The sequence below is a fragment of the Eumetopias jubatus genome, unplaced genomic scaffold, assembly GCF_037043125.1.
Source record: "Eumetopias jubatus isolate StellerSeaLion01/CBP00866 unplaced genomic scaffold, mEumJub1_p1.0 scaffold_13, whole genome shotgun sequence".
Taxonomy (NCBI): domain Eukaryota; kingdom Metazoa; phylum Chordata; class Mammalia; order Carnivora; family Otariidae; genus Eumetopias; species Eumetopias jubatus.
Genome location: NW_028274819.1, coordinates 64,038,464 through 64,065,076, shown reverse-complemented (window position 1 = coordinate 64,065,076; position 26,613 = coordinate 64,038,464). Strand labels below are relative to the sequence as shown.

The 26,613-nt window shown below is 39.6% G+C and overlaps 1 protein-coding gene across 3 annotated transcripts in view; it reads left to right on the top strand.

Moving 5' to 3' along the window:
* The first annotated feature begins 7 nt into the window (after positions 1–7).
* The window catches only part of PRCP (prolylcarboxypeptidase), a 70,563-nt gene continuing 43,957 nt past the window's right edge, over positions 8–26,613 (top strand). The window contains exons 1-2 of one of the 3 annotated variants that reach the window (XM_028126791.1): positions 8–63; positions 1,151–1,333. In XM_028126791.1, the coding sequence (XP_027982592.1) occupies positions 1,166–1,333 (168 nt within the window). In that variant the 5' untranslated portion in view covers positions 8–63; positions 1,151–1,165. The other 2 variants (XM_028126793.1, XM_028126790.2) reach the window with 2 other exon arrangements.

Sequence of the window (26,613 nt, the reverse complement as noted above, 5' to 3'; positions counted from 1 at the left end):
GTGTTTCCTCACAGCCAATCAGAAGAAGGCGCCGCCGAGGGTGGAGATTGAATACTACATTCTGTGAGTTTTTGGGAACGACCATTTTCGTCAAATTGTGGGTAGAGACAGGGTTTGGCGAATGTTCTTCTCTGGTGGAGTAATGGCAAAGTCTACAAAGTTGGTTTTGGGGGTAGCGTAGGGATCCCAGGAAGGGGGGGTAGCGCCCCTCCAGTCGGGTTTCAGCAGGGTGACTGAAAGGAGGAGTGGAAGCTGGGCAAAGGGGTTGGTGGCGCGGTGAAGACAGAAGGGAAGTGGAAGCGGGGCCTGAAGCGGGCTACCCCGAGCCGGGTGAAGAAAGGGGGCGTATCTTGGAAGAAGGGACCAGGACCTAACGGGATCCGGGGGCTATCTGGGCCCCGGCGACTCCAGTTAAGGGATGGATTATGTGGGCAACACGGATGTCTGGGGTGATCCATGAACAGAGTACCACAGGAAGTGGTTGGCTGACTTAATGGAAGTGGGGTGCAAGGAGCCAGACCGAGCGGTTTGCGGAGCCGTGCACCCCTGCCTCCTGAGTGACCCAGTGCAAGTCCCTACATCTCTCTCGGGGCCTCAGTTTCCTCCTCTGTAAATGGGAGTAGCAATCATTCACGACACACAGATTGTTGTGATGCTTAAATTAGATGAGTTGATGTGTGTTCCATCATGCCTAGCGATAATAGTGACATGTAGAGAACGCTCAAGAAATTGTCATGGTAGCTGTTATTATTATCATTATATGGGGTTTGCGGAGGGCAAGGGGTGTGGCAATGGATTGAGGCGGACAGGGAATGGCAGGAAAGGTGGGCTTGTGGAGCGCTCTAGGAAAGGATGGGATTCCGGCGGTCAGGTAGGAGGGGGTCCTCGGATGGTAAGGGTCGACTTGGTCTGTGACCGCAGTGAAGCTGGACTCTAAAGAGGGGACTGCACGAGAGGAACATGATAAGTTGCGGCGCCCTCGGGGTCGGGGAAGGTGTGGTTTGGGTGACCCGGTTTAGGCGGCGTTGCTGTGGGGCGGAGCGGCTTTGGGTTTCACCGGGGAGGAGCTTATCTGCGGTGGGCGGAGCTGCGGGCTGGGCTCGGGTCTGGCTTCAGGCATCTGCGGGTCTCGCTCCCACCCGCACTGCAGCCGGCAGCCTGAGCCATGGGGCGTCCCACCGTCCTGCTCCTGCTCTTGACTTTCCTGACGCCTGGGGCCGCCATCCGTGTACCGCCGGCCATGAAGGCCCTCAGCAGCCTGCGTTGGTCAACCAGTTTCACATCCCGCGGTACTGTTGCCAAGAAGTACTCGATTAACTACATCGAACAGAAGGTAAGGCGGGGCGGGGTGGGCGTGGGGGAAGATGGGGTTTCGAAGTCCCCGGCCTAATAGCCCCGGCCTAGGCACCGTAGCCCACCCGGAATTTCAGACCCCTAATGCCTAGGACTTGTCCGATCTTTGGCTCACAGCTTCCAGAGGGTGGCATCAAATCTCAGTTATATTTAAAATCTCTCCTCCCGTTACCAATAATTTAGTATCAATCCTGGTTCCACACTCTCTTCTGTAATTGGCTATGACAGTCACTTCAGCTTCTTCTCCCAGAGGATGCCCTAATTCAAATTTCCCTGACCCCCCGTCAAATGAAAATTATTTAATGCCAACTCTGCCTCCTAGTCCGTGGTGACAGTCATTCTTTGTCCCTAAGCAGCCTCTAAATACACATTTCCAGTATCTTATTAGATAGTATTTAGTATTCAGCCTAAAACGCCAGGCTGTCATCTCTTGCTTAGCTCAAAGTTGATTTTGTAGCCCTTTGATTAAGAGTTTTTAACCATTCCTATTCTCCATAAGACTGAACATATGTGTACCCCATGCTTGTAGAGGAAGTTGTAGAAGAAAGTCAAGATTTGAGGGTGGGGGTTAGCATCTGTATGGTTCTGAAACTTGAGTTTAGAATTTTAAAATAGGCTTGATGCCTTTGTGCTTGGCTGAAGCATGAGGCACTCTTCTGACAAGCGTGGATAGAAAAGTACATCCTGTGTAAAATGACAGGATCTCTTAAGGTTCTGTATTTCTGGGAGCCTGTATAAAGATAGGCAAAGCTTAGGGAAAGATGTGGATTAGAAAAAATGCAAGAGTCTGAGGTTTGGCCTTTGGAGTCAAGTAGAACAGCATTCCATTCTGCTAGCTCTGTGACCTTGGGAAAGAATACTTCTCTGAACCCAGTTTCTTGGGGCGCCTGGGTGGCTCAGTCGGTTAAGCGTCTACCTTAGGCTCAGGTCATGATCCCGGGGTCCTAGGATCAAGTAGGGCTTCCTGCTCAGTGTGGAGTCAGCTTCTTCCTCTCCCTCTCCTCCTCCTCTGTTCATGCTCTCTCTAGCTTGCAGGCTCTCTCTCTTTATGTCTCTCAAATAAATAAATAAAATCTTAAAAAAAAAAATCAACCCAGTTTCTTGATCTGGGGATTTGGTGATGGTTAAATGAAAACAGATGACAAGTCCCCAGCAGAGTATTTGGTCCTGAATTTTGAGTTTTGATAGAGGATTGCATGAATTTGTAACATATAAGAAATTATTTTTAACCCAGAAATTTAAATCACAGTTTATGAGGAAGATAAAGTATTTTATTTCAGCAGAGGTACCAGGAAACAGGGGACTTTTTCTCAAACAACTTACTTAAATTAACTCTCTAGGGTACAATTTCTTCATTTGTAAATTGAGAGGGTTGAACAAGGAACAGCATATTACACACTCTACTGAGGAAAATTAAGGGCCTTTGGGGGAGCTGTCTCAGGGGGTTGGTGGGTAAAGGCCCAAGTGGTAGCCAAGTTAGGGTGCTCCAGTAACCCCTCTCTCCCTAAAATAACTTTGAGCCTGAGCATTATGTGTTTGTTTCATGTATGGGATTTTGTAGAGGATTATTTGCAGAGTTTTATTGGCACAGTAAAATTGAAGGGGAACTATTGGAATGAGGATCTCTGAAATCTCTTTAAAAGTGATGAAGGGGCACAGCCTGGGTGGCTCCATTGGTTAAGTGTCCCGCTCTTGATTTCGGCTCAGATCTTGATATCAGGGTGGTGAGATCGAGCCCCACACTGGGCTCCCAGCTGAGCATGGAGCCTGCTTAAGATTCTCTTTCTCCCTCTCCCTCTGTTCCCTCTCCACACTTGTGCACATGTGCTTGTGCTCTCTCTCTCAAAAAAAAAGAAACGATGAAAAAGAACTATCAGCAGAAAAGGGAGAACAAAAGGGAGGAAGAGACCAAATGATCTGTGAGCCCTTAATTTATATTCCTTCATTATACATTCCTTCCTTGACCACGTAACTATTTAGAAATATAGTTTAAGGTAAGTTCTTTTTCCATATTTGTTCATTTGCTAAATCTGACTTTACTCAGTCACCTTTTGCCCTCTGGCTTAGTTTATATTTTAGGACACAGATTCCACGTATATGTTTATTACTATAGTAATAATTTTCCTTACATCAACTCCAGTTTTTTTGAGAAAACTTCCACATATGTATTTATTACATAATAATGATTATAGTAGTTGCCAATTTTGGACCATAGATTTTTAGTTGGGACTGACTATGTATAAACTCTACTTCAATTTTTTTTTTTAGTTAGAGGACATGAAATACTTTTGTGCCTTTTGATAATAGACATCATTATTAGAATTGTAAGGCTCGGTTTTTATTCAAGGTTGAATTTTTATCAACCTTTGTAATGATTTTCTTTATCTGTAGTTATATCTGTCCAGTTGACCAAGCCATTCCCAGCTGTCCTTATATGCACATAAGTTCCATGAATGGTATAGGTATAAAGGCTTGGCCCATAGCCCTTTCCCTCCCCTTCACTCCTCAACACACACATACACTTTTAGCAACATAGAACAAAGACTCAATTGAATTTTACAGTGTTGGAAATTCTGTCTGGAGTATTGTCTCTCTTCTCCCCAAATTAAACTCATACCTGTATTCCAGCTGAAATGTCACCTCTTCTGTGAAGACTTCTCGACTTTAGGGCAACTTAGTTGTTTTTTTTTCATTCTGCACACTTACTATTTTATGTGTCCCCTATAGCTAGATAGCACTCTCCAGTACCCAGAAGTGCCCATAAAAAATATAAAGTACAAAATGAATATTTGTTGAGGGAGTGAATGAATGACTATCCAAAAAAAGCCTAAACAAAGCAAAGTCTACCATCATTTAATTGACACAAGTTATTTTTTATTTTTCTTTTCATTTTTTACTTCTATTCTTAACTAATTATTTTTCCCCTTCTTTCAAAGTCTTCAAAGGTTGTTGATTTAGTAGGAATTTTTTTGTATTTGTTTTTTTTTATCCAAAGTAACTGAATCAGGAGACCAGACAAAGGATAGTACATCACTTGGTTACATCCGGGCTTTGGGTACATGTGTGATGCCAGGGTTGTAAGGGGCTCCTTGGAATCTATGGCTTGTGGTTACAAGGTTTCCCTTCTTCTCATTACCCTCCATCTCCCAGCCTAGCCCCTCAGGGTAGAATGTGAGTCCTGAGGGCATTTTACTGTGTGATGTAGTGGGAAAAGAGAATGAGTCCTTTGAGGCTCTCATTTTCCTCAGTGTTACTAGGAAACAATATTTACTGTATTAGAGTTCTCTAGAGAAACAACCAAAAGAATGTGTTTCTGTGTGTCTCTATCCCTCTTTTCACAGAGATTTATTTTAAGGAATTAGTTCATATGATTATGGAGGCTTGGTAAGTTCAAAATCTACAGGGTAGACTGGCAGCCTGGAGACCCAGAGAAGAGTTGCAGTTTGAGTCAAAAGAGAGCCTGCTTGCATAATTCCTTCTTGCTCAGGAGAGGTCAATCTTTTTTGCTATTCAGGCTTTCACCTGGTTGGATGAGACCCATTCACATTATAGAGGGTAAATCTGCTTTACTCAAAGTCCACTGATGTACATATTAATCTTTTCCAAAAAACCAGCTTTCTAGAAACATCCAGAATGTTTGATCAAATATATGGGCACTGTAGCCCAGCCAAGTTGACAGGTAAAATTAACCATTACTTCTACCAAGGTTGTTGTGGGGGTTCAATATGGTAACACATGAAAGCACATGCATAGTGCCTGGGAGATGGTAGGAACTTTAAGGAACATAATAGAGTAAATAGAGTAAACATAATAGAGTAAAATTTCTTCCCCATTCTGTCCTAAAACCACAATCCCCATAGTGTTAGCATTTCAGATTGAACCAAATGCATGACAGTTGTGATAATGCCTCTTCTAGAAACTTAGTGGTCAGTAATCTATACTCAACTATTCCTATTTAACTACTGACCAGTGTTTATGTTAGAACTCTGCAACTTGACCCAGTGTTAAGCTCATGGCCACTGACTTCTGCAAAGCCTTCCCACAGCTCCTTCCTTGTCTGCTGTGAGGCAGTCACATCAGTGGGCTAAGCTATTTCTATTTATGTACATCCATTATGGTTCTTTTAGTTCCTACTCCAGGTTCCCCTTTTCCACTCATGCCACAGTGACCCTAACGTCTAGTAAAATATTGATCTTTCTCCTCCTCCTCTCCTTTTTATTTTTTCCCCTCTTCTCCACTTTTTGTTATTGGTTCATCTATTGATGGCTTTCCCCTTAGGCCCAGAGTGTACGTCACAAATATTATGTGACTTCTGAATTGATTTCTGTTTTTACCCCTAGACTCATTGCCAGAAGGGGTTTTAGAGATCATGCATTCCACCCCTTAGATATGATGAAGTAACTTTGATCTAAATTATGAAGAGTCAGGAACTTGATAGAGATTGATTACCATACAAGTTTGAGAACAAATTCTATTTCTCCCATTAGCTGAGTAACTTCAGACAGATTACTCTGAGCATCTGTTTTTATAATCAGCAAGATGGGGATAATTATACTGTTCATCTCACAGATTTGTTGTGAAATGAGCTAATATGTGTAAAGGACTTAATAGCACAGTTTAGATATCACTTTACTCAAAAAATGATAAATATTTTTATTTTATCTTGCGGTTTCTTAATATATATGGCTTTAACTTACCCCCTCTCCACACAGAATAAAATATTCAAATCATCACTTACCATACCTAAAATAGTTATTCTAGAAAATATGAAAATTTGTATGAACTCTTTTCAGTTACATAAATAATATATATATTCCTTTTTATCAGTGGGATATAATTTAATATACTTGTAAATAAGGCAAAGAAATTAACTTTCCTTGTTTGAAATAATTTTCTTTCACACAAGACTGATACATAATGAAAAGCGTAGGAAGCTATTTCTATTATTTTTTTCTATGCTATTTTGCGTTTTGGTAAATTGCGGCGGGGACATATAATGAATGTATCCTTTTAGATTTTTGCGAGTATCTTTTCTATTTTATAATAATAGTAATTCTAACACTATCTTTCTGATAGCTTTAATGTTTTATAAGTTAATGCTAAAATATAATTTCAGTAAAAATTAATTTTAAGGTTTTGCACTGTCATTTATATCCCTCTGCAGCATATTGCAAGGACTTTAAAGCACTTAAGACATTTTTGAAGTTTGGGTTCTAGTATCAGACTTGTCACTAACTCATGGAATGACCTTGGGTAAGTTGCTTGCCTCTAGATCTCAGTGTAAGATCTCTTATGTAAGATAAGAGGATTGGACCTGATGACCTGTGATGCGTCTGTAATTCTGTTCACTGAGTGCTTCCTGTCTATAGGGCCCTGTATTAGGAGCAGTGGGGATTTGAGTACAAGTTCTGTTTTTCCCCTTGCCATTAATTGCCTTTGGCATAGCAGACCTAAACAGTTTTTCCATCTCAACTTTAAATTAGACAGACTCCTATCATGTAAAGGTTTTTTTTTTTTAATTAAAATTACTCAGCTTTACCATTAACAAAGTATAACATAGAACACTGTATTTATATTTATGATTTTAAAGTTTGCTTGATTATGGGTGGATTGGAGAAAAAAGAATCATAGGAAAGGAAAAGACCTTGATGACATGTCTTACCTTATTTGTCATCATATTGCCAGAGCATTGCACGGTGCCCTCTACATAGTAGTTCTTTTTTTTTTTTAAGATTTTATTTATTTATTTGAGAGAGTGAGCGAGCGAGAAAGTATGAGAGCAGGGGGAGGGGCAAAGGCAGAGGGAGAAGCACACTCCTCTCCCCGCTGAGCAGGGAGCTGGACTACGACAACGTGGGGCTCGATCCCAGGACTCTAGGATATGACCTGAGCCAAAGGCAGACACACTTAACCGACAGAGCCACCCAGGCGTCCCTACGTAGTAGTTCTTCATAAAGATTTTTTGAATGGAAAAAATTGGCTATAAATTAAAATGAATAAGGAGTAAGAGGAGGGAGAATAAAATGAAATATGTACTGTATAAATTATTGAATGCACTAGTGATACTAATAATCTGCTACTGCGTATTGAAAGCTTTATATGTCCTAGGTTCTAAGTACGTAATAGACATTTATTTATTTAGATTTTATTTATTTATTTGAGAGAGAGAATGAGAGAGAGAGAGAGCACATGAGAGGGGGGAAGGTCAGAGGGAGAAGCAGACTCCCTGCTAAGCAGGGAGCCTGACGCGGGGCTTGATCCCGGAACTCCAGGATCATAACCTGAGCCGAAGGCAGTCGCTTAACCGACTGAGCCACCTAGGAGCCCTAGACATTCATTTATTTAATGTTCTATGAGGTAGATGCTATTATTGTGAGAGAACGATCATACAGAGAGGTTGAGTTACATGTTCAAGATGCTTATCTGTCTCATTTTGTTTTTCTGAAAATAAACTCTAATGAGTTTCTAGTTCTAAAGCAAATGTCATTACCTTGCTTATTGTACTAGTCAGGATAAGGCTAGGCTATGCTGCTGTAGCAGAACTACAAAATTTTAGTGACTTAAACCCCCCAAAATGTATGACTCAAACTGTATTTCCATTGGGGTGAGCAGAGGGTTCCCTCATTACATTTACTTAGAGACTAAGGAGCTTATGGAGGCTTTCTCTCAACATACACTTTCGTGATCACCATAGCAATGAAAAAGGAACATAGAAAAATAATAAATGCTCTGGTCTGGAAATTGCACATCACTTCCTTTCATAATTCCTTGGCCCAAACTGGTTGTATTGCTGCATCTAAGGACAGGACAGGGAGATAAAAAATACTGACTTTGGAGATCCTAGAAGGAGAAACAACATTAATTAGACTACCATACTCAATTATTCTCTTACTCACCCACCCATCCACCTACTCAGTGTTCATCCACTTCCTTTTATATGTCAGGCACTGTACTAGGTCCCAGGAAAGCAGAGATGATTACATCCTGGAGGACTTCACATACTTGTTGGCCATTCCAGTCACACATACTCAAGCTTGTATCTGAAAAATATGGAAAAGGACTGACAAATGTGTGATGTCTTGGCATTATGTGGCTGCAATTTACAGATTGCTTCAAAAAATCCCTGAAGGTGGCACCCCTGGGTGGCTCAGTGGTTAAGCACCTGCCTTCGGCTTGGGTCATGATCCTGCGGTCTTGGGATCAAGTCCCGCATCAGGCTCCCTGCTCAGCAGAGAGCCTGCTTCTCCCTCTCCCTCTGCTTGTGCTCTCTCTCTGTCTCTCTGTCAAATAAATAAATGAATAAATAAATCTTAAAAAAACATAAAAATCCCTGAAGTGAGGCTGGTCTACTTGATATTTTCTTGCTCAATTTATCATTATCATGATATTTCACTGACCTGATGTGTATATACATTGAAGCATGTGATTAATAAAGGAATTTATTTATTCATACTGTCACTCAGTATTTAAAATAATTGTTTTGCCTGTCTTTTTCATAATAAAGGAAACAAAACTGATACAGAGGTTTATGTAAAAAATCTGAATTATGCTTTGTAAGTGTCCATCAAAAGGAAACTTTTGCATTGACAATGTGTATGTTATTGGGGAGTTATAAAAATCCTTTTTTTAATATCTTTTTTATTCTGGTTCACAGTTTAGGAAAAGTAGTCGTTGTTTATGAGCAGTGAATGAATAAACATTTATTGATTGTCTTATCTGGGCCAGGTATTATTTTAAACTCTTTTACATACCTCCTTTTAATTATTACAGTCACTTTTAAGAATAGATGGTTTAATTGAGGTTCATAGAAGTTAAGTGACTTGATCAAGCTATTGAGGGACAATATATTTTAATCTTTTGCTTCCAAGATTTATGATCTTTCATTCAGTTGACCTCCTGATGCCTCTGTTTTCAAAACTGATTGTCTCTCTATCTATTTATATTCCACATTCAGTCTTTAAAACAATCCTGTGAGGTAGATATTATGCTCATTTTTAGAGGTGAAACTGTCAAGCTTCAGAAAGATCAAAGGAAGAAACATGCAAAATATCCCACTTGTAAATTTCCTGGTTTCTCAATCCCAAATTATAAATAATTTGTGGTACATCCATAAAATGAAATATTATTATGCCTTAAAAATGATGGTCTTGAAGTATATCTGGTAATGTGGGAAATGTTCATGAATTACTGATAAATGAAAAAAGCAAAATAGAAAACTTGAATGTACAACATGTTTCCAAATTCATTTACTCTATTTTGCTAAGTTCTTACTATTTGCAAGGCACTCTTCTAGGCACTGGGGCAAGAGCATTCAAGACATAGAGAAAAGCAAGTACAAAAACCTGAAGGTAGATGTTCCTGGCAGGAACAACTCAAGGAGGCCAGTATGGCTGGAAGAGGGTAGCAGGGGATGAAGACAGTGAGGAGGAAAGAGAAGAGAGATACTCCTCTAGCAGAGAAGGAAAGTAAATGGACTAGGGAATTACAGTTTGATTACAGGCAGCTTTGAAGTCTCATGCATGTTGGTAAGACCATTTGATAGGCTGTATGTTTCTCTAGCTACCTTTACTTTCTTGGGTATGAATGAAAAGTTGGTGGAGAGTTCTTTTTAACCAGGATTATCCTTTTGCCAAACCAGTAAAAGAAAGTGAGAGAGAGAGTCATGGGGATTCAGGGGCATATGCAAGGGAGTAATTTATTCATTGACCATGAAATTTCAGCCAAGTAAGGAAGGGAGTGAGGATGGGGTGAGGGACAGTGAAAGGTGGATTATGTGAGGTTGAAGGTCCTCCTTGCTTCCTGCAGTTAGCCCTCTACTGCAGTCCCCATGGGTCACATTAATCACTTCTTCTCCCATCAAGCACTCTTCTCCTCAGAGCCTGCAATGATTCCTAATTGTTTGCTTTTTTTTTTAGGGAGATTTTATTTATTTATTTGAGAGAGAGAGTGCAAGAGAGTGCACAAGCACGGGGAGGGGCAGAGGGAGAGGGAGAGGGTCAAGCAGACTCCCCACTGAGCAGGGAGCCTGACGCCAGGCCCTATCCCAGGACCCTGAGAACATGACCTGAGTCGAAGGAAGACGCTTAACAGACTGAGCCACCCAGGCACCCCAGCTGATTGTTTGCTTTATTTAGAACAAAATCCTGTAGTATTCAAGGCCTTTCACCCTGTAACCCCAATCCACCTTTCCAGTGTGCTAATCTATTCTTCACACATGCTCATTCTTTTCCTGTTTCTATGCTTTAGCCCACATTGTTCCTTTTGTCTGGAATACCTCTCCCAATACCCTTCCCCCCTTTATCAATCCTATCCTTTTTTTCAGCCTCATCTCAGACACCTCCTACCTCCTCCATGAGGTGTTTCTTAATCTCCTGGAAAGTGTGTGATCAGTCAGATCTGTCTTTGTACTTCTCTCATGGCACATGTCTTATCTAGCCTTGTGTTAAGGTCTTTTGTACTTTTGTCTTACTCCCTTTTTAAAGCAGGAACTCTATTTTGTAAGTATCCATACTCCATAGCATATACTGCCCATAGGTAAGTTTTATAGTCCTAGAGTATCATCATTACAAATGTTTGTTGAATCTGTATCTTTCCGCCTCTCTCCTGCTTCCCTATACAACGAGATAAGGAAAGGGTGTGTGTGTGTAGGACGGGAAACGGTATGGAAATTGATTCTCAACTGTCTAAAATCCTTTTGGGAAACAATGTAGAATGCCAGGCAAATAAAAACAGTCCCACTTATTCACATTCTCTTACTCTGATGACCTGAAAGCTGTAGCTAGTTTTCTGTACTGATTCTTCTCCCCACATATATACAGAGAAAGAATCATGGAAGGGAGTACAGCAAAGTTTGCTCTTTGTTTTGTGTCTGGGTGAGGGCCAGGGAAAGGATAAAGAATGAAGACATTAGGAAAAATGTCCCCTTAAAGCCTACTTCTGTGGCAATTGTGTACTGCCCATATTTATTAGAGAGCTAAGGTAAGGCAGTACTTTTTATGATTCATTTGCAAAAGAAGCCAATTAACTATGTATATTAGTAAATCCTTACTTTCTATTATGTACATACATCAGTTCCAAGTTGCCACACAGTGCTGCACCTGAAGAGGGTCAGCTGTCCTATCTCTGTCAAGCTCATGGTGTTCTCTTTCTTGTTGCTCATGTTGTGGGGATGCCCACATGGGTTAAGAAAAAGCAGATTTATTAAAGTCAGATTTCTTTAGGAGCTTTCTCTGAACAGCTCTGCAAGTTGGTTATGATACAATGAAGATGAAGTATTATTCTATTACAGTAGATATGATATCTAACATATAGTAAAGAAGCACAATTGTACGTTCATCCGGAAATATTTATTGAACTCTTCCAAAGTGCCATACACTATGTTGATAGCTGAGGATAAGTGGAAAGCAAAGACAGACCTCATGAAGTTTACAGTTTAGTGGGAAAGAACATAGTGATAAGTAATTACAAGTGTGATAATGTGTGCTTTAAGGAAGTAGTTTGTTGTGGGATCTACAATGGAGTCCTGAGTCTTGTGTATTAGAGAATCCTATAGGCAGCAATGGTATCAAAGTAGACTGGGAAGCTAAATAGGAGTTAGCCAGGAGAAGGGAGATGATTGAGATTTCTGCCCAGGTAGAGGGTGTATCCTAAGGTAGGAAGGAGCAGTCCATGTTGGGGGAACTGAAAGATCAGAAATACTGGGACAGGGGCTCAGACTCTATGAGGCAAGAGGTGGGCCCTCAAAAGTACGAGGTCAGTATTATTACTATTTCCATTGGTACATGCATGGTATTCCTTCTCTCAATCTTTCATTGATTTTAAGAACATAACTTGGTGTTGAGGTGGTAAGGGGCAAAGCACTGCTCTGCTCCCCAGAGTAAATGCATTCACCTTGTGACAGGTACAGCCTAAGTGCTCTTAATATATTATCCCACCCTGCAAGGAGGTACTACATCTTTTTTATAAAGAAATAAAGGGCTCAGAGGTAAAGTGATATATCCATTATCACATAGCTGATAAGTGATAGTGCCAGGATTTAAACGGAGCTCTGTTGACATCAGAGCCCTTGATCTATGTTGCTTCTGTACTAGCTGTATTTCTGGAATAGATAGAAGATTGTGTAATTCATGGCCTAAATTAGAGATAGTGTGGAAGTCACATTTGTTAAGGAATTCCAGATTAGACAGTAATAAAGTCAGTTCTCTAACACCAGGCTGGATAATTTTGGAGAGAAAAAAAAATCATAATGGAGGTTTTAACAATACAGAACTTTCTTCTGACTTGACTTTTGTGTTACAAAAAGAAGGCTTTTAAATGAATGGACCTTTAAATAATGGACCATGTTAACAACAAAAGGGAATTATGAAACCTTCTAAGATATAGACTATGAGATCTTTTTGGAGGGCTGTATACATTCTAGAGTAAAGGATGTCAAGAGACCTCCACTGATGATCACAAAAAGGTATTCTCCAAGAAATAAAGGAGGAGACTAAACTGGTAGGGCAGGAGTGAGGTCACTACTTTAGAAATTGTCCCCTTAAATTTGGTGCTCAGTATAGTTTACCCTAGTTTCATTAGGGAATCCTCCTTTTTAAGCTTTCCCAACAGTCTGTGTACAAAATTTGGCTTGGAATAAGTTAATTAAAGTTCATGTAAATGTTGCTCATCTATGCTGCATGAATTAGTCAATGCTATATATTCGTCTTCTATTCATTTGAATGTTCCTCTTTTGTCCACTAACTCAAAGGAACAGAGGTCACCATTTGGCACTTGCTTTTGAAAGTCTACCTTGATTAGAAAGTCAAGTTCAGGTAAACATACCTATGTATTTGTTTTCTCTGAAAGCCTGGATAGTGGTCTCATTTTTTTTTTTTAAGATTTTATTTATTTTAGAGAGAGAGAAAGGGAGCAAGAGAGAGAGAGAGAGTGCATGTGAGTGAGAGAGAACCAGGGGAGGGAGGGCAGAAGGAGAGGGAGAAGCAGACTCCCCTTATGGGGCTCGATTCCAGGACCCTGAGATCATGACGCCAGCGGAACCGAAATCGAGAGTCGGATGCTCAGCCGACTGAGCCACCCAGGCGCCCCTAGTGGTCTCATCTTTAAACATGGTGCTTAGAATGATAGTATTATTCTTCAGTTTAATAAAGTATTATCATTTTAAAGGATATTAAACTGAAAATTTAAGCTAATCTCTTTAACTACTTTTACGAGAAACCTGGCTATTTGAACCATGATTCTAATTATATTATTCTGATCCCCAAGAGGAAATAAGCAGTCCTTTGAGATGTGGATTCAGAATCTTCAGCATATGGGGTGATGAAAGTGATGCTACAGATTATTTTAAAATTCTTTAGAAATAAGATACTCAGTCACCTTTTAGTTTTGTGATTTGTACCTTTCCTCAGAGCTACATAATTCATATAGTGATGAATGTGTAACTAAAGGTATATTACACTATCACAGCACTGGATAGAAAGTCAGAAGCAGGGGCACCTGGGTGGCTCAGTCGTTAAGTGTCTGCCTTCGGCTCAGGTCATGATCTCAGGGTCCTGGGATTGAGCCCCACATCGGGCTCCCTGCTCCGCAGGAAGCTTGCTTCTCCTTCTCCCACTCCCCCTGCTTGTGTTCCCTCTCTCACTGTCTCTCTCTCTCTCTCTCTGTCAAATAAATAAAATTAAAAAAAAAATGAGAAGCAAAAACATATCACCATATACCAGGCCGTGTGATATTTAGTGTGTTAGAGACTTTCACTGTCACCAAGTCATTGCCTTGTTGCTGTTTTCAGTTCCATGATAACTGCAAATTTTCTTTTTTTTAATTTTGCTTTGCAAGGTCATATTGTTTTAAGGAAAAAGTTGGAACAAATTGCTAAAGTTTTTTTGTTTTTTGTGGGGTTTTTTTTTGCTAAAGTTTTATACAGTGGGGTACCTGGGTGGCTCAGTTGGTTAAGTGTCCAACTCTTGATTTTGGCTCAGATCCTGATCTCAGGGTGGTGAGATGCATCCCTGCCTCGGGCTCTGTGTTCAGCCGGAGTCTTCTTGAGAGTCTCTTTCTCCCTCTGCCCCTCCCCCAAACCGCACTTGTGTGTGTGTATGCGTGTGTGCGCACGCCCGTGCATATGCTCTCTCTCAATAAATAAATGAATAAATAAATAAATAAATGAAATCTTTTAAAAAAGTTTTATATGACAATTTCTTCCTCATAAGTAGTAATATTAAACATGTACCTTGTGTATGTTTTTGCGTGTATTTGGCAGTGGTTTCAGATTTGGGAGGTGCATGCTAATAAAACATGCTCTACAAAATATACTAGTAATGCATCAAGCTCTCACTTCCTTCAGACCCTTGCTAGGTACTTGCATGCATGTATTATCCTACGTAATCATCGTAAGACATCTCTGAGGGGTGCCCTGGGTAGCTCAGTCAGTTAAACATCAGAATCTTGATCTCAGCTCAGGTCTGAGAGCACCACTCGGGGGTGAATTAAGGCGTTGGGCTCCATGCTGAGGGGGTGGAGCCTACTTAAAAAAAAAAAAAGACCCCTCTGAGATAGGTACTATTTTTTTTTTCATTTTACATATAAGAAAACAAGCCTACAGACATGAAGTAACTTGTTCAAATTCGAATAGCTCTAATAGGTGGCAGAATTGGCATTCAAACTCAGATCTGTCTGCAAATTCCTTTCTCTTTTTGCTACTTTACGAAACATTCCTTTGTGGTTTTCAGGAGAGAAAAAACAGTTTTTGAAAGATACCCTTGGTACTGATCAGATTTTATTAGTGCAAAAGTGTGTGTATGTGCACTTAAACCTTGGCACTGGTATTTTTGATAAGTTTTCCTGATGGCTTATGACTAGCATGTTTGGCCTGCATCATTGTGATTTAATAACCTAATTTAAAAAAGAACTACAACCCAAACAATGGCTCTGATTCAGCCGATATGAAAGTGAGGAAGTACTTGTTATCATTTGTCAGTGAATTCTTATTTTTATACAGTTTGAACCGTGGGTCACACTGCAGACACTATCCTTTAAAACTGCCGGAAACCTCCGTCACTTCCTGAGCACTGATGGCCTCTTCCTTCGAGGGAGCAGCTCATACAAAAATTTCTGAAAGCAGTGGTGATGACTCCCTTCTCCTTGGCCTAAGATTCTTCCTTTCTCTTAAACAATTGGCTTTAAATGACAATGACTGGTGTGGCTAGTGCAGACCAAAACAGGCTATCTGTTTGCCTTTTACGAAGTCTGATTTCTAGAAAATGACCGTAGTTTAAAAGAGAAGGTAATTACTATTTGCTGCCCACCTCTCTGTGATCTCTTCAAAGACAGCAATGTTGGGTCTCATTCATCTGTGGGTCTGGGAGGCTGCAGTACCATGCTTTGTACATGTGGAGCTGTGCTGATAGAATGACACTGCATGTCATGTTCTGTGTTATTGAAAACATTAAATGCAAATATCCAACATTAGGCAAGGTATAAAAGAGCATCTTGCTGTTACTTACATACCCCTAGTCTTTGGTTCATCTCTGAAGAATTTGAGTGTAACATGGTGAAATGAATGTTGGCTAAGATGCCGGGGAAGTTACTCTCCAAAAAATATGGATCATGGTTTTTAAAGATTTCCAGAAGGGCTTTTTGCAGTTAAATTTTTAACATTGCCAAACCCTTTTATTAGTTTGAATTTATAGTCATTTTTCTGTAATCTCTGTTCTCTAGATGATCTTTCTCCATTTCACACTCCAGACAAGCATATACATACATTTACTCTTGCCTATTGGTCTTCCTCTGAAGATTTATTCTTTAAATACTTCTTGAATCTTCAAGGCGTCTGGCCTGTTTAGCACTTGCTTGTTTCCTTCTGTTAAAAAATATTCCCCTCCAGGAAGCCCGTCTTTGTTAATTGGAAAAGTAGTGGGGGGTCTTCTGTTGTTTTTTTGCTCCTGTTTCACATTCCCAATTAATTCACTGTTCTTGTTTCATCTTTGCTTACACACATCTAAGATGTGCAGACAACTCTAGTTGATTTGTGAATTCCATGTGCTTCATTTTTAAATTCCCAACTGCCTCACCCATGCCTTCCAGGATATTTTGATTGCCCTATCCCTTGTTCAGCTTGTATAGGCTTAGACAAAACAAATGGATTTTAGGATCAGCCTTTAAAAACATAATCAGAGAAATAACTCTGCTAGAAAAGAATCTCTAATATTTATTATATATTGTTATTTCTTATTGACACTGTGCCAGGCATTACACATTGGTCATTTCATTGTTTTATACACACTGTGCTGGGATTTGGCTCATACAGTACTGGTATCTCTCTGCTTGGAATGGTTTATCTTCCTCCTTTCTCTGCCTGGCACTCCTGTCCATCCTTCACGGCTCAGGTCTTATATCACCTCTGTGAAACTTTATGGGACTGCTTTGTTTCTCTTTCCAGGCTGTGTATTGACTAATATCCCCTTTGTGCCTTCCATTGCACTTTATAAATACTTCTTTTTTACTACTACTCTGGATTGCAGTGATTTGTTTATATGTTGTTCTCTGTTATTAGGATATGAGCAGCCTGACTGCTGGGACCACACCTATCAGTGTATCTACAGTGTACACTCTCAACAGTTGTTTAAATGAATAACTGGCCCAAGCTGAGGTGATTATTCCCTTTTCTGAATGCTGTTAACACTTGCTTTTATTATATTTTGCCTAGTACTATCAATATGGCATATACACTGACCAATTAGAAGAGAAGCTGGTCATAGAGCTGAGGCCTTTTATAGTGCCATGGGTTAGTTCTTTAGACCTGAGGTCTGGAGAAGGAACTGGGACAGTGGGATGGGTGGGCATAGAGTGGGGGTGGGCATCACTCAAGGTGCTGAGATAATTATTTGCTAACCGGTATAGAAGGATTTCAATATTTTAATAACTGGCTGAGTATCAGCCTTGGTTCTTCCAAGTAGTGGGCACCTTAAGAATAGGATGCTGCTTAAACTGGTTAGCATCCCTCATATGGATAGTTAGGTGCAACTGAGAGGTATGGGTGTTCAAAGCAAGTTAAACTTTTATAAAAAATATTAATGTCATTACATAACATGCGCTTCTAAAACTCCTTGGATTTTTTTTCACAGTACTGTCAATGGCACTAATCTCCTCCTGGTCACCTGGGATTAGAGTATTTTGGAATCATCTGATTCCTTCACCTTCACCTCTATACCAAAGTCCAATTAGCCACAAGACTTTTCCATGATTCCTTCCTACTTTATGCCCCTTCCTTTGCATTCCCAGGGTTACTAGCTTTTATAAACCCACACAATTCCAAGCTAAACTATTACAGTAGCCTCTTCAGTCCCTTTGTTCTGTCAGCCTCAGGCCAGGCCAGCTGGCACTATGGTTTTTTCTCCCCTCCTCTTTTCCAGTCCAGGCCTTTACTGGGCCCTGCTTAAACTCCACCTCCTCAGGGAAACCTTCCCCAGTTGACCCAGCCTAGTAAGAGCTATCCTTCCCTGGGCTCCGCTAGTACTTGCTGTCTGTAACATTCGTTAACTCTACATTAACTTTGTGAAATGACTCTTGTTGCCTGAACTGTAATTACATCTTAGAATGTGATTTAGCAGGCAGTTATCTCTCAAGCAGGAAGCAAACATGCCCTAGAATTCGTATCCTCACAGGGTCATAATGGTTCAGGACATTTAGAGTTTTAAAATTTCCTGATTGACATAATTTAAAATTCTGTAGCCAGGTTGCTGAGTAGCATGTAATTTTGTTTGAAAGAAATGCTGACTGTGACCCACTAACTTGAGTTTATAACCATGAATGGATTACAACCTCCTTATGAAACACTAATCTAGACTATATGGATCCTATAAAGATGAATGTTTCTCATATAATGGAGAGGTAAGGCCTAGAAGCAAAAATCTTTACTACAGGGTGAATGTAATATAGAGATATAGATATAGATATAGAATATAGATTTCGATATATATGTGTATATATCGATATCTATATATATAACACAAGATTTCAGAGGAGGGAGAATTGCGTGGTGAAAACTACTTCCTATTGTAGGAAGACAATTCTGTTTGGGGGAGAAGGTTGGTATCTCTTGATAGTCTTAGAAATTTTCCCTTGATAGTTAAATCATTCCTTTCAGAATTTTTTGGTTTTTGTTTTTTTGTGCTTTATTATTACCGTTGGTTTTTTTTTTTTGCAAGAGCACATAGGAATGATATACATTCATTTCCTTTTTCTTTATTTCAATTCTAGTATAATTAGCATACAGTGTTACATTAGTTTCAGGTGTACAATTTTAGATTTCAGGTGATTCAACAATTCTAGTGCCCATGTCAGTAAGTGTACTCTTAATTCCCTTCACCTGTTCCACCCATCTTCCTCTCTGGCAACCATCAATTTGTTCTCTATATTTATGAATCTGTTTTCTTGGGGTGCCAGGGTGGCTCAGTCATTAAGCATCTGCCTTCGGCTTGGGTCATGATCCCAGGGTCCTGGGATCGAGCCCCGCATCGGGCTCCCTGCTCCACGGGAGGCCTGCTTCTCCCTCTCCCACTCCCCCTGCTTGTGTTCCCTCTTTCGCTGTGTCTCTCTCTGTCAAATTAATAAATAAAAATCTTTAAAAAAAAAGAATCTGTTTTCTTGATTACCTCTTTTTTTCTTTATTCATTTGTTTTGTTTCTTAAATTCTACATATGAGTGAAATCATATGATGTTAGTTTTTCTCTGACTTATTTCACTTAACATTATATTGTCTACATCCATCCATATTGTTGCAAATGGTGAGATTCCAGTCTTTTTTATGGCTGAGTAATATTCCATTGTATATATACACCAACTCTTCTTTATCCATTTATCTATCCACGGACACTTGGGTTGCTTCCATAATTTGTCTGTAGTAAATAATGCTGCTATAAACATTGGGGTATATACATCTTTTTGAATTAGTGTTTTTGTATTTTTTGGGTAGATACTCAGTAATGGAATTACTGGATCATATGGTAATTCTATTGTTAATTTTTTGAGGACCTTCCATACTGTTTTTCACAGTTGCCACACCAGTTTGCATTCCCACTAACAGTGCACGAAGGTTTCTTTTTCTCCACATGCTCACCATCACTTGTTTCTTGTGTTTTTGATTTTAGTCATTCTGACAGGTATGAGGTGATATCTCATTGTGGTCTTGATTTGCATTTCCTTGATGATGAGTGATATTGTGCATTCTTTCATGTGTCTTTTGGCCATCAGGATGTCTTTTTTGGAGAAATGTCTGTTCATGTCTTCTGCCTTTTTTAAATTGTATTATTTGTTTTTTGGGTGTTGAGTTGTGTACTTTGGATACTAACCCTTTATTGGATATGTCATTTGCAGATATCTTCTTCCATTCACTAGGTTGCCTTTTAGTTTTGTTGATTGTTTCCTTTGCTGTCCAGAAGCTTTTTATTTTTATGTAGTCCCAGTAGTTTATTTTTGCTTTTGTTTCCCTTGCCATAGTAGACAAATCTAGAAGGATATTGCTATGACTGATGCCAGAGAAATTACTGCCTGTGCTCTCTTCTAGGATTTTTATGGTTTTAGGTCTTACATTTAGGTCTCTAATTCATTTTGAGTTTATTTTTGTGTATGGTCTAAGAAAGTGGTCCAGTTTCATTCTTTTGCATGTAGCTGTACAGTTTTCCCAACAGCATCGTTGAAGAGACTTCTGGTTTTCCTATCACCATTTGTTGAAGAGACTGACTTTTTCCCATTGGATATTCTTTCCTCCTTTGTTGATGATTAATTGACCATATAATTGTGGGTTTATTTCTGGGCTCTCTATTCTGTTCCATTGGTCTGTTTTTGTGCTAGTACCATACTGGTTTGATTATTATAGTTTTGTAGTATATCTTAAAATTTGGGATTGTGATACCCCCAGTTTTGTTATTCTTTTTCAAGATTGTTTTGGTTATTCAGAATCTTTTGTGGTTCCATATGAATTTTAGGATTATTTGTTCTAGTTTTGTGAAAAATGCTGTTGGTATTTTGATAAGGATAGCAGTAAATCTGTAGCTTGCTTTAGGTACCATGAACATTTTAACAATGTTTGTTCTCCTGATTCATGAGCATGGAATATCTTCCCATTAGTTTGTGTCATCTTCTATTTCTTTCATCAATGTTTTATGGTTTTCAGAGTATAAGTCTTTCACTTCCTTGGTTAAATTTATTCTTAGTTTTTAAAAATTATTTTTAATGCAATTTTAAATGGGACTGTTTTCTAAATTTCCTTTTCAATGACTTTATTATTAATGTATAGAAATGCAGTGGGTTTCTGTATATTGATTTTGTATCCTGTGACCTTACTGAATTCATTTATCAGTTTTAGTAGTTGTTTTGGGGGAGTCTTTAGGGTTTTTCATATATATAGTATCATGTCATTTGCAAATAGTGAAAGTTTTACTTCTTCCTTATCAATTTGGATGCCTTTTATTTCTTTTTGTTGTCTGATTGCTGTGGCTAGGACTTCCAGTACTATGTTGAATAAAAATGGTGAGAGTGGACATTCTTGTCTTGTTCCTGACCTTAGGGGCAAAGCTCTCAGTTTTCCCCCATTGAGTATGATGTTAACTGTGGGTTTTTCATATATGGCCTTTATTCTGTTGAGGTGTGTTCCCTCTAAACCTACTTTGTTGAGGATTTTATCAAGAATGGTTGTTGTACTTTGTCAAATGCTTTTTCTGCATCTGTTGAAATGATCGTATGGTTTTTATCCTTTTTCTTGTTGATGTGATGTATCACATTGATTGATTTGCTTATATTGAACCATCCTTGTGTCCCAGGAATAAATCCCACTTGATTGTGGTGAATGATTTTTTAAATGTATTGTTGGATTCAGTTTGCTAATATTTTGTTGAGGATTTTTGCATCTATGTTTATCAGAGATACTGGCCTGTAGTTCTATTTATTTGTAGTGTCTTTATTTTGTTTTGGTATCAGGGTAATGCTGGCCTCATAGAATGAATTTGGAAGCTTTCCTTCCTCTTTTGTTTTTTGAAATAGTTTGAGAAGAATAGGTATTAAGTCTTCTTTAAATGCTTGGTAGAATTCCCCTGTGAAGCCATCTGATCCTTGACTTTACATTCATTTCCTCTTTATTCACCATCTTGTTTTCCTTCTAAGTGTTTTGTGCTTGCATAATAGCAGAGCTTGTAATTGAGATTTCCTGACTTGGACTGTATTTCTAAACATTAATGAGCAAAGCAGGATACCATAAAGGAAAAGATTTATTTCTTTTTTAATAGTCATGCATTTTGGGGACAAACAAAAATGACTATTTTTAAAATGGGGAGCTCTAGGAGGTACTAGGCTATGGGATGAAAATATTACTAGTGAATAGTTTACCTTCTCATTGTAGGCTGCTTGGATTATAGTTTTAAAGGGTACAATGTCCTATAGCAAGTAGTGTTGGGAGGTTATAATTATTACTCCTGAGTTATATAATTACTCCTGAGTAATTTCCTTTAGAATATGCTGTTTGTTTTTTATTGATTTTTCTTTTTAAATGAAATGAGCTCTCAAGGTGAAGCTTTTCTTGTGGCAGCTCTTTTCTCTTATAGAAGATCCTTTATGTAAATCCCATCTTACATTATTTTTTCTGCCTCAATGAGGACAGAATTGTTCCTGGGGAAAATGTATCATCAAACTGCTTTTTAGGTTTCCCAGGGGTCACATGCCAAAATATCCATATGGTTGTAATGTACTTGTGTGTGTGTGTGTGTGTGTGTGTGTGTTTGAACATCACAAGGTGTAATTACTGATAGCTATCAATTACCAGGGAGTATTTGCTAGAATTCAATAAATTGGGGGCCTTTACTGTGGTCAGGGATTTATACACACACTACCTTGAATCCTTGCAACCTTCTAGGGAAGATATTAGTACCCCTTTTACAGATGAGGCAACTGAGGTTCAGAGATGTGAAAAAATGTGCTGAAATTCACCTAGCTTGAAAGTGGCCCAGTCGGCATTTCAACTCAGAGCTGTCAGTCTACAAAGCTGGGCTCTTCCCACTGGAGAAGCAGCACTCTCTTCTGGGCCTGGGGTTGTCCTGGAAAGCCCTACTTGGGGAGGGGGGGCAGTGCTTCAGTGAACACATGGATGGAGGGAGGATGAAATAGGGAGTTTTCTGTAATGACATGTAATGTCATGTAATATAGAATATTCCAGGTGGGGAAATTTCACATGCAGCAGCCTGGAGACTTGGGAAAGCATATTATGTCCAGAGGGTTTCTGAATTATGAAGTAGGAGAGGGCAAGTGATAGAAGATGAGGTTGGAAAAGAGGTGGGCAGGGCCCCAGTATAGGCATTATTATATCCTCTGAGTTTGCCTTCATTGGATTGTATCTCCTCTTTGCTGCTATAACAAACATCCTGTGCTTACCTGTATTCATAATGTGCATCCCTTGTGTAGAAATAGTTTCTTTGCCTGCTCATCTCAACTAGACTGTGACCTCTTTGAGAGCAAAGAATGTGTCTTTTATCCTTGTGTCTGGTGTAGCCAGGAGCATGCAATAGGCACTCAGGAAGTAGTGGCAGGATGAAAGGGCCTTGTCCTTGTTGAGAAGAATCAATATTAATAAGAGTCACCTCTGTATTTAACACTCTTCTACCCTTTCAAAGTTGAGTTAGATTTTTAACTTGACAATTTTTGGATCTGTTCATATGTCCTGTGGCTAACACACCTGATAGATAACAGTGTCACCGGTAAGACAGGGGCTGAGAAAAGAGTTAACTGGTATAATCCAAGTTCACCTAGGTCACTTGGTCTTCTGGTGTCACATTATACTTCTCACTTTTTCTACCCAATTCAGTTCCACAGTCATTGATGAAACAGTCCTATGCCAACTGTGCTTTGTGCTGTGGGGATTCACATGTGAACCAGAGAGAGGAGGCAGTATGATGTGGTGGGAAAAGTCACCCTCTACACTTCATAGAGTTTCTGTGAAGAACAGATAAGAGGATGTACCTTTAGGCTTTAGGTGTGGCCCTTGCATTATTCACAGGGGCAAGTGGGACTAATACTAATACATATAATTTGATCAACAGACTCTGACATCTTATATGGGGTTACCTTAGTCTTGGGTTAATAACAGTATGGCAGGTATAGGATATGTATATATAAATAACTACAGTGAAAGAGTATATTTGAAAAATGCTATAATAGAACTGAAATTACCATGGAAGCACAAAGAAGGCAGGAAGGCCAAGGATCGCTTAGTGTAGGAAATGAGATTGAATAGAATCCCTTGGGCCTTTTCACACAGTGACATACCTGATAGAAGGCTGTGGAGATTTTTTTTAAAGATCTAATTAATTAATTAATTAATTAATTTAGAGAGAGAGCTCAAGCAGACTCCTGCTGAGCATGGAGCCCAACGTGGGGCTTGATCTCGTGACTCTGAGATCATGACCTGCCAAAATCAAGAGTCAGAAGCTTAACCCACTGAGCCACCTAGGCACCCCTGAAGGCTGTAGAGATTAAAGGCTTACTTAACTATTGTCTGCTCAGACCCCTTCTCTGACCACTGTATTAAAATCAGATCTACCTTTATATTTTCTGTTGGAATCAAGCCTGCACGATTGTGGTTTCCAAGTGTTTATTTGTGTATTTGCTTGTTTGTTGTCTGTTTCATTCATTAGACTATAAGCACTGTGAGGGCATTGACCATATCTAGCTTGTCCACTGTTGTCTCACTAGCACTTACCTATGGTAGACACTCAAGAAATGCTTGTTAAATGAATGAATGACTATAACTATTCACTGCCACTTCTATGTACATCCTATTAACTCTGGGCAGTTGCTATACAAGATGGTGACATAAAAGCAAAAGCACCTGAAAGTAATCAAAGAAGCGACTTGGTCATGTTTGAACTTGTCATTGTTCTGAGTTTTTTGGTTTCAGCTGAGGATATCCTTTTCCTTTCCTTTATCTTTTTTACAGTGTCCTTATCACTCAGACCGGATGAATGCTGAAAACAATGAGTGGACTATAGAGTATATTTTTAAGTTGATGATTAAAGGTCTCTAGAGGCCATTTTATAGTGAAATCAGGACTGAAAATTTTGACCTTGGAGTTTCCCCATGAGGAAAAAGCTACTTTTCTTCAGTTGCTTCCTTTTGTCGGTGATTTTCATATGAGGATTTTGTGAAGTTTAATATTTTGAAATGCTAAAAGCTTTTAAAATCTTGTATTATTCAATGTGATAAAAATAATTCATTTTAAAGCAATCTCTAAAAATGAACGGTGTAGATTTTTGTTGCAGTGATTCTCACAATGTGATTCACAGAAGATCTTCCATGGGGGAGGAGGGGATGCATTTTAGTATTGTGTTATAGTATCTTGTTCATAGGTACCACTTAAAAAAAAGGTAGTTTGTTAATTTAACAGAGGTAACAAGGTAAAGATTGTGGTCCTTATGTCTTTTGTCTCATCAGAGAGAAACAGAGACTATAACTTTGAGAACTTTGGAGTCTCATTTGTACAATTTTTTAAAAGTAGTTTTTGTAGGAAAAAGGTAGAGATAGGATCTACTTTATTAACTTCCATTAAATACTAGGAGGAGCCTGCTGGCCTTCGAAGTCTTGCCCCAGTTTAGTAGGGCTCTTACTATTTAGAATGCCCACAGTCAGGGTCGCTGCAGAATCAGTTATTGAAGAGCAGCAGTGGTGGTTACAGTTGTTCAAAAGACTCCCTTTTACTGATTGCTGTTGTGCATATACTGCTGATATTATACACTGGGACCTTTTTTATTGTGATCTTTCCTGGGTGTAGTACGATTTTGGAAAGTGAACTTTGTTATATGTGTTATATATGTAGCAATTTAAGTGACTTGGGTTGAAACTGAGCTTATTTATCATTCTTGCCATGATCTCTTACCTGGACCTTTCAGTAACCTTCTGTTTAATCTTTCTCCCTTTTTAAAATTCTTTTTTATTTTTTAAATTATTTTATTAAAAAAATATATTTTTAAAGGTTTTATTTACTTATTTGACAGAGAGAGACACAGTGTGAGAGGGAACACAAGCGGGGAGTGGGAGAGGGAGAAGCAGGCTTTCCGCCGAGCAGGGAGCCCGATGCGGGGCTCTATCCTGGGATCATGACCTGAGCCAAAGGCAGATGCTTAACGGCTGAGCCACCCAGGCGCCCCTGATCTTTCTCCCTTTTTAAAACATCATCTCTTTCTCCAAGCCAGCCTCCACAGACAGAGTGATGTCTTTAAAACATGGATCAGAACAAATCTTTTTTTAAGAGAAGAGGAGAGAGGTGGGGGGAATAGGGAGGGGCAGGGGGAGAGAGAGATAGAGAGAGAATCTTATCTAGGCTCCATACCCAGTATGAGCCCCAAACCCCTCATGAGCCCGAAGCAGGGCTCAATCTCATGATCTTGGGATGCAGGGCTCAATCTCAACCACCCTGAGATCATGACCTGAGCTGAAATCAAGAGTTGGACACTTAACCAACTGAGCCACCCAGGCGCCCCTGGATCAGAACAAGCCTTAAAACTCTTAAGGCTTCCCATTTTCTTAATGTTAAATTTAAACTCCCTACCCTAAGCTTCATCCCATACTGTTCTCCCTTCTTTTGTACCATGCTCCAGACACTCTTGTCTCCTTTCTGTTTCTAACATGGTAAGCCCTTTCTGGCCTCTGGGCCTTTGTATTTTCCATTCCTTCTTTCTGGAATTCTTCCCCTGGCTTGCTCCTTTAAGCTTTACTTCCAATGCCACTCCATGGAGAGTACTTCTGGGTTTGTTTCTTTGGACTGTTGTAATAGTACTACAAACTGGGGGACAGAAATTTGTTTTCTCGCAATTCTGGAGGCCAGAAGTTCAAAATCAAGGTTTTGGCAGAATTGCTTTGTTTTGGGGGCCCAAAGCGAGAATCTTTTCCATGCCTTTCCTAGTTTCTGGTGGTTGCTGGCAATCTTTGGCGTTCCTTGGCTTGCAGCTGCATGATTTCAGTGTCTCCTTCTGTTGTCACATGGCTGTCTTTGTTTTGTTTATTGGTGTCTTTTTTTTTAAAGATTTTATTTATTTATTTGAGAGAGAGAGAGAGCATGAGCGGGGTGAAGGGCAGAAGGAGAAGCAGATTCCCTGCTGAGCAGGGAGCCCAATGTGGGACTCAATCCTGGGACTATGGGATCATGACCTGAGCCGAAGGCAGATGCTTAACCGACTGAGCCCTCCAGGCGCCCCCATTGGTGTCTTTACATGGCCCTCTCCTCTC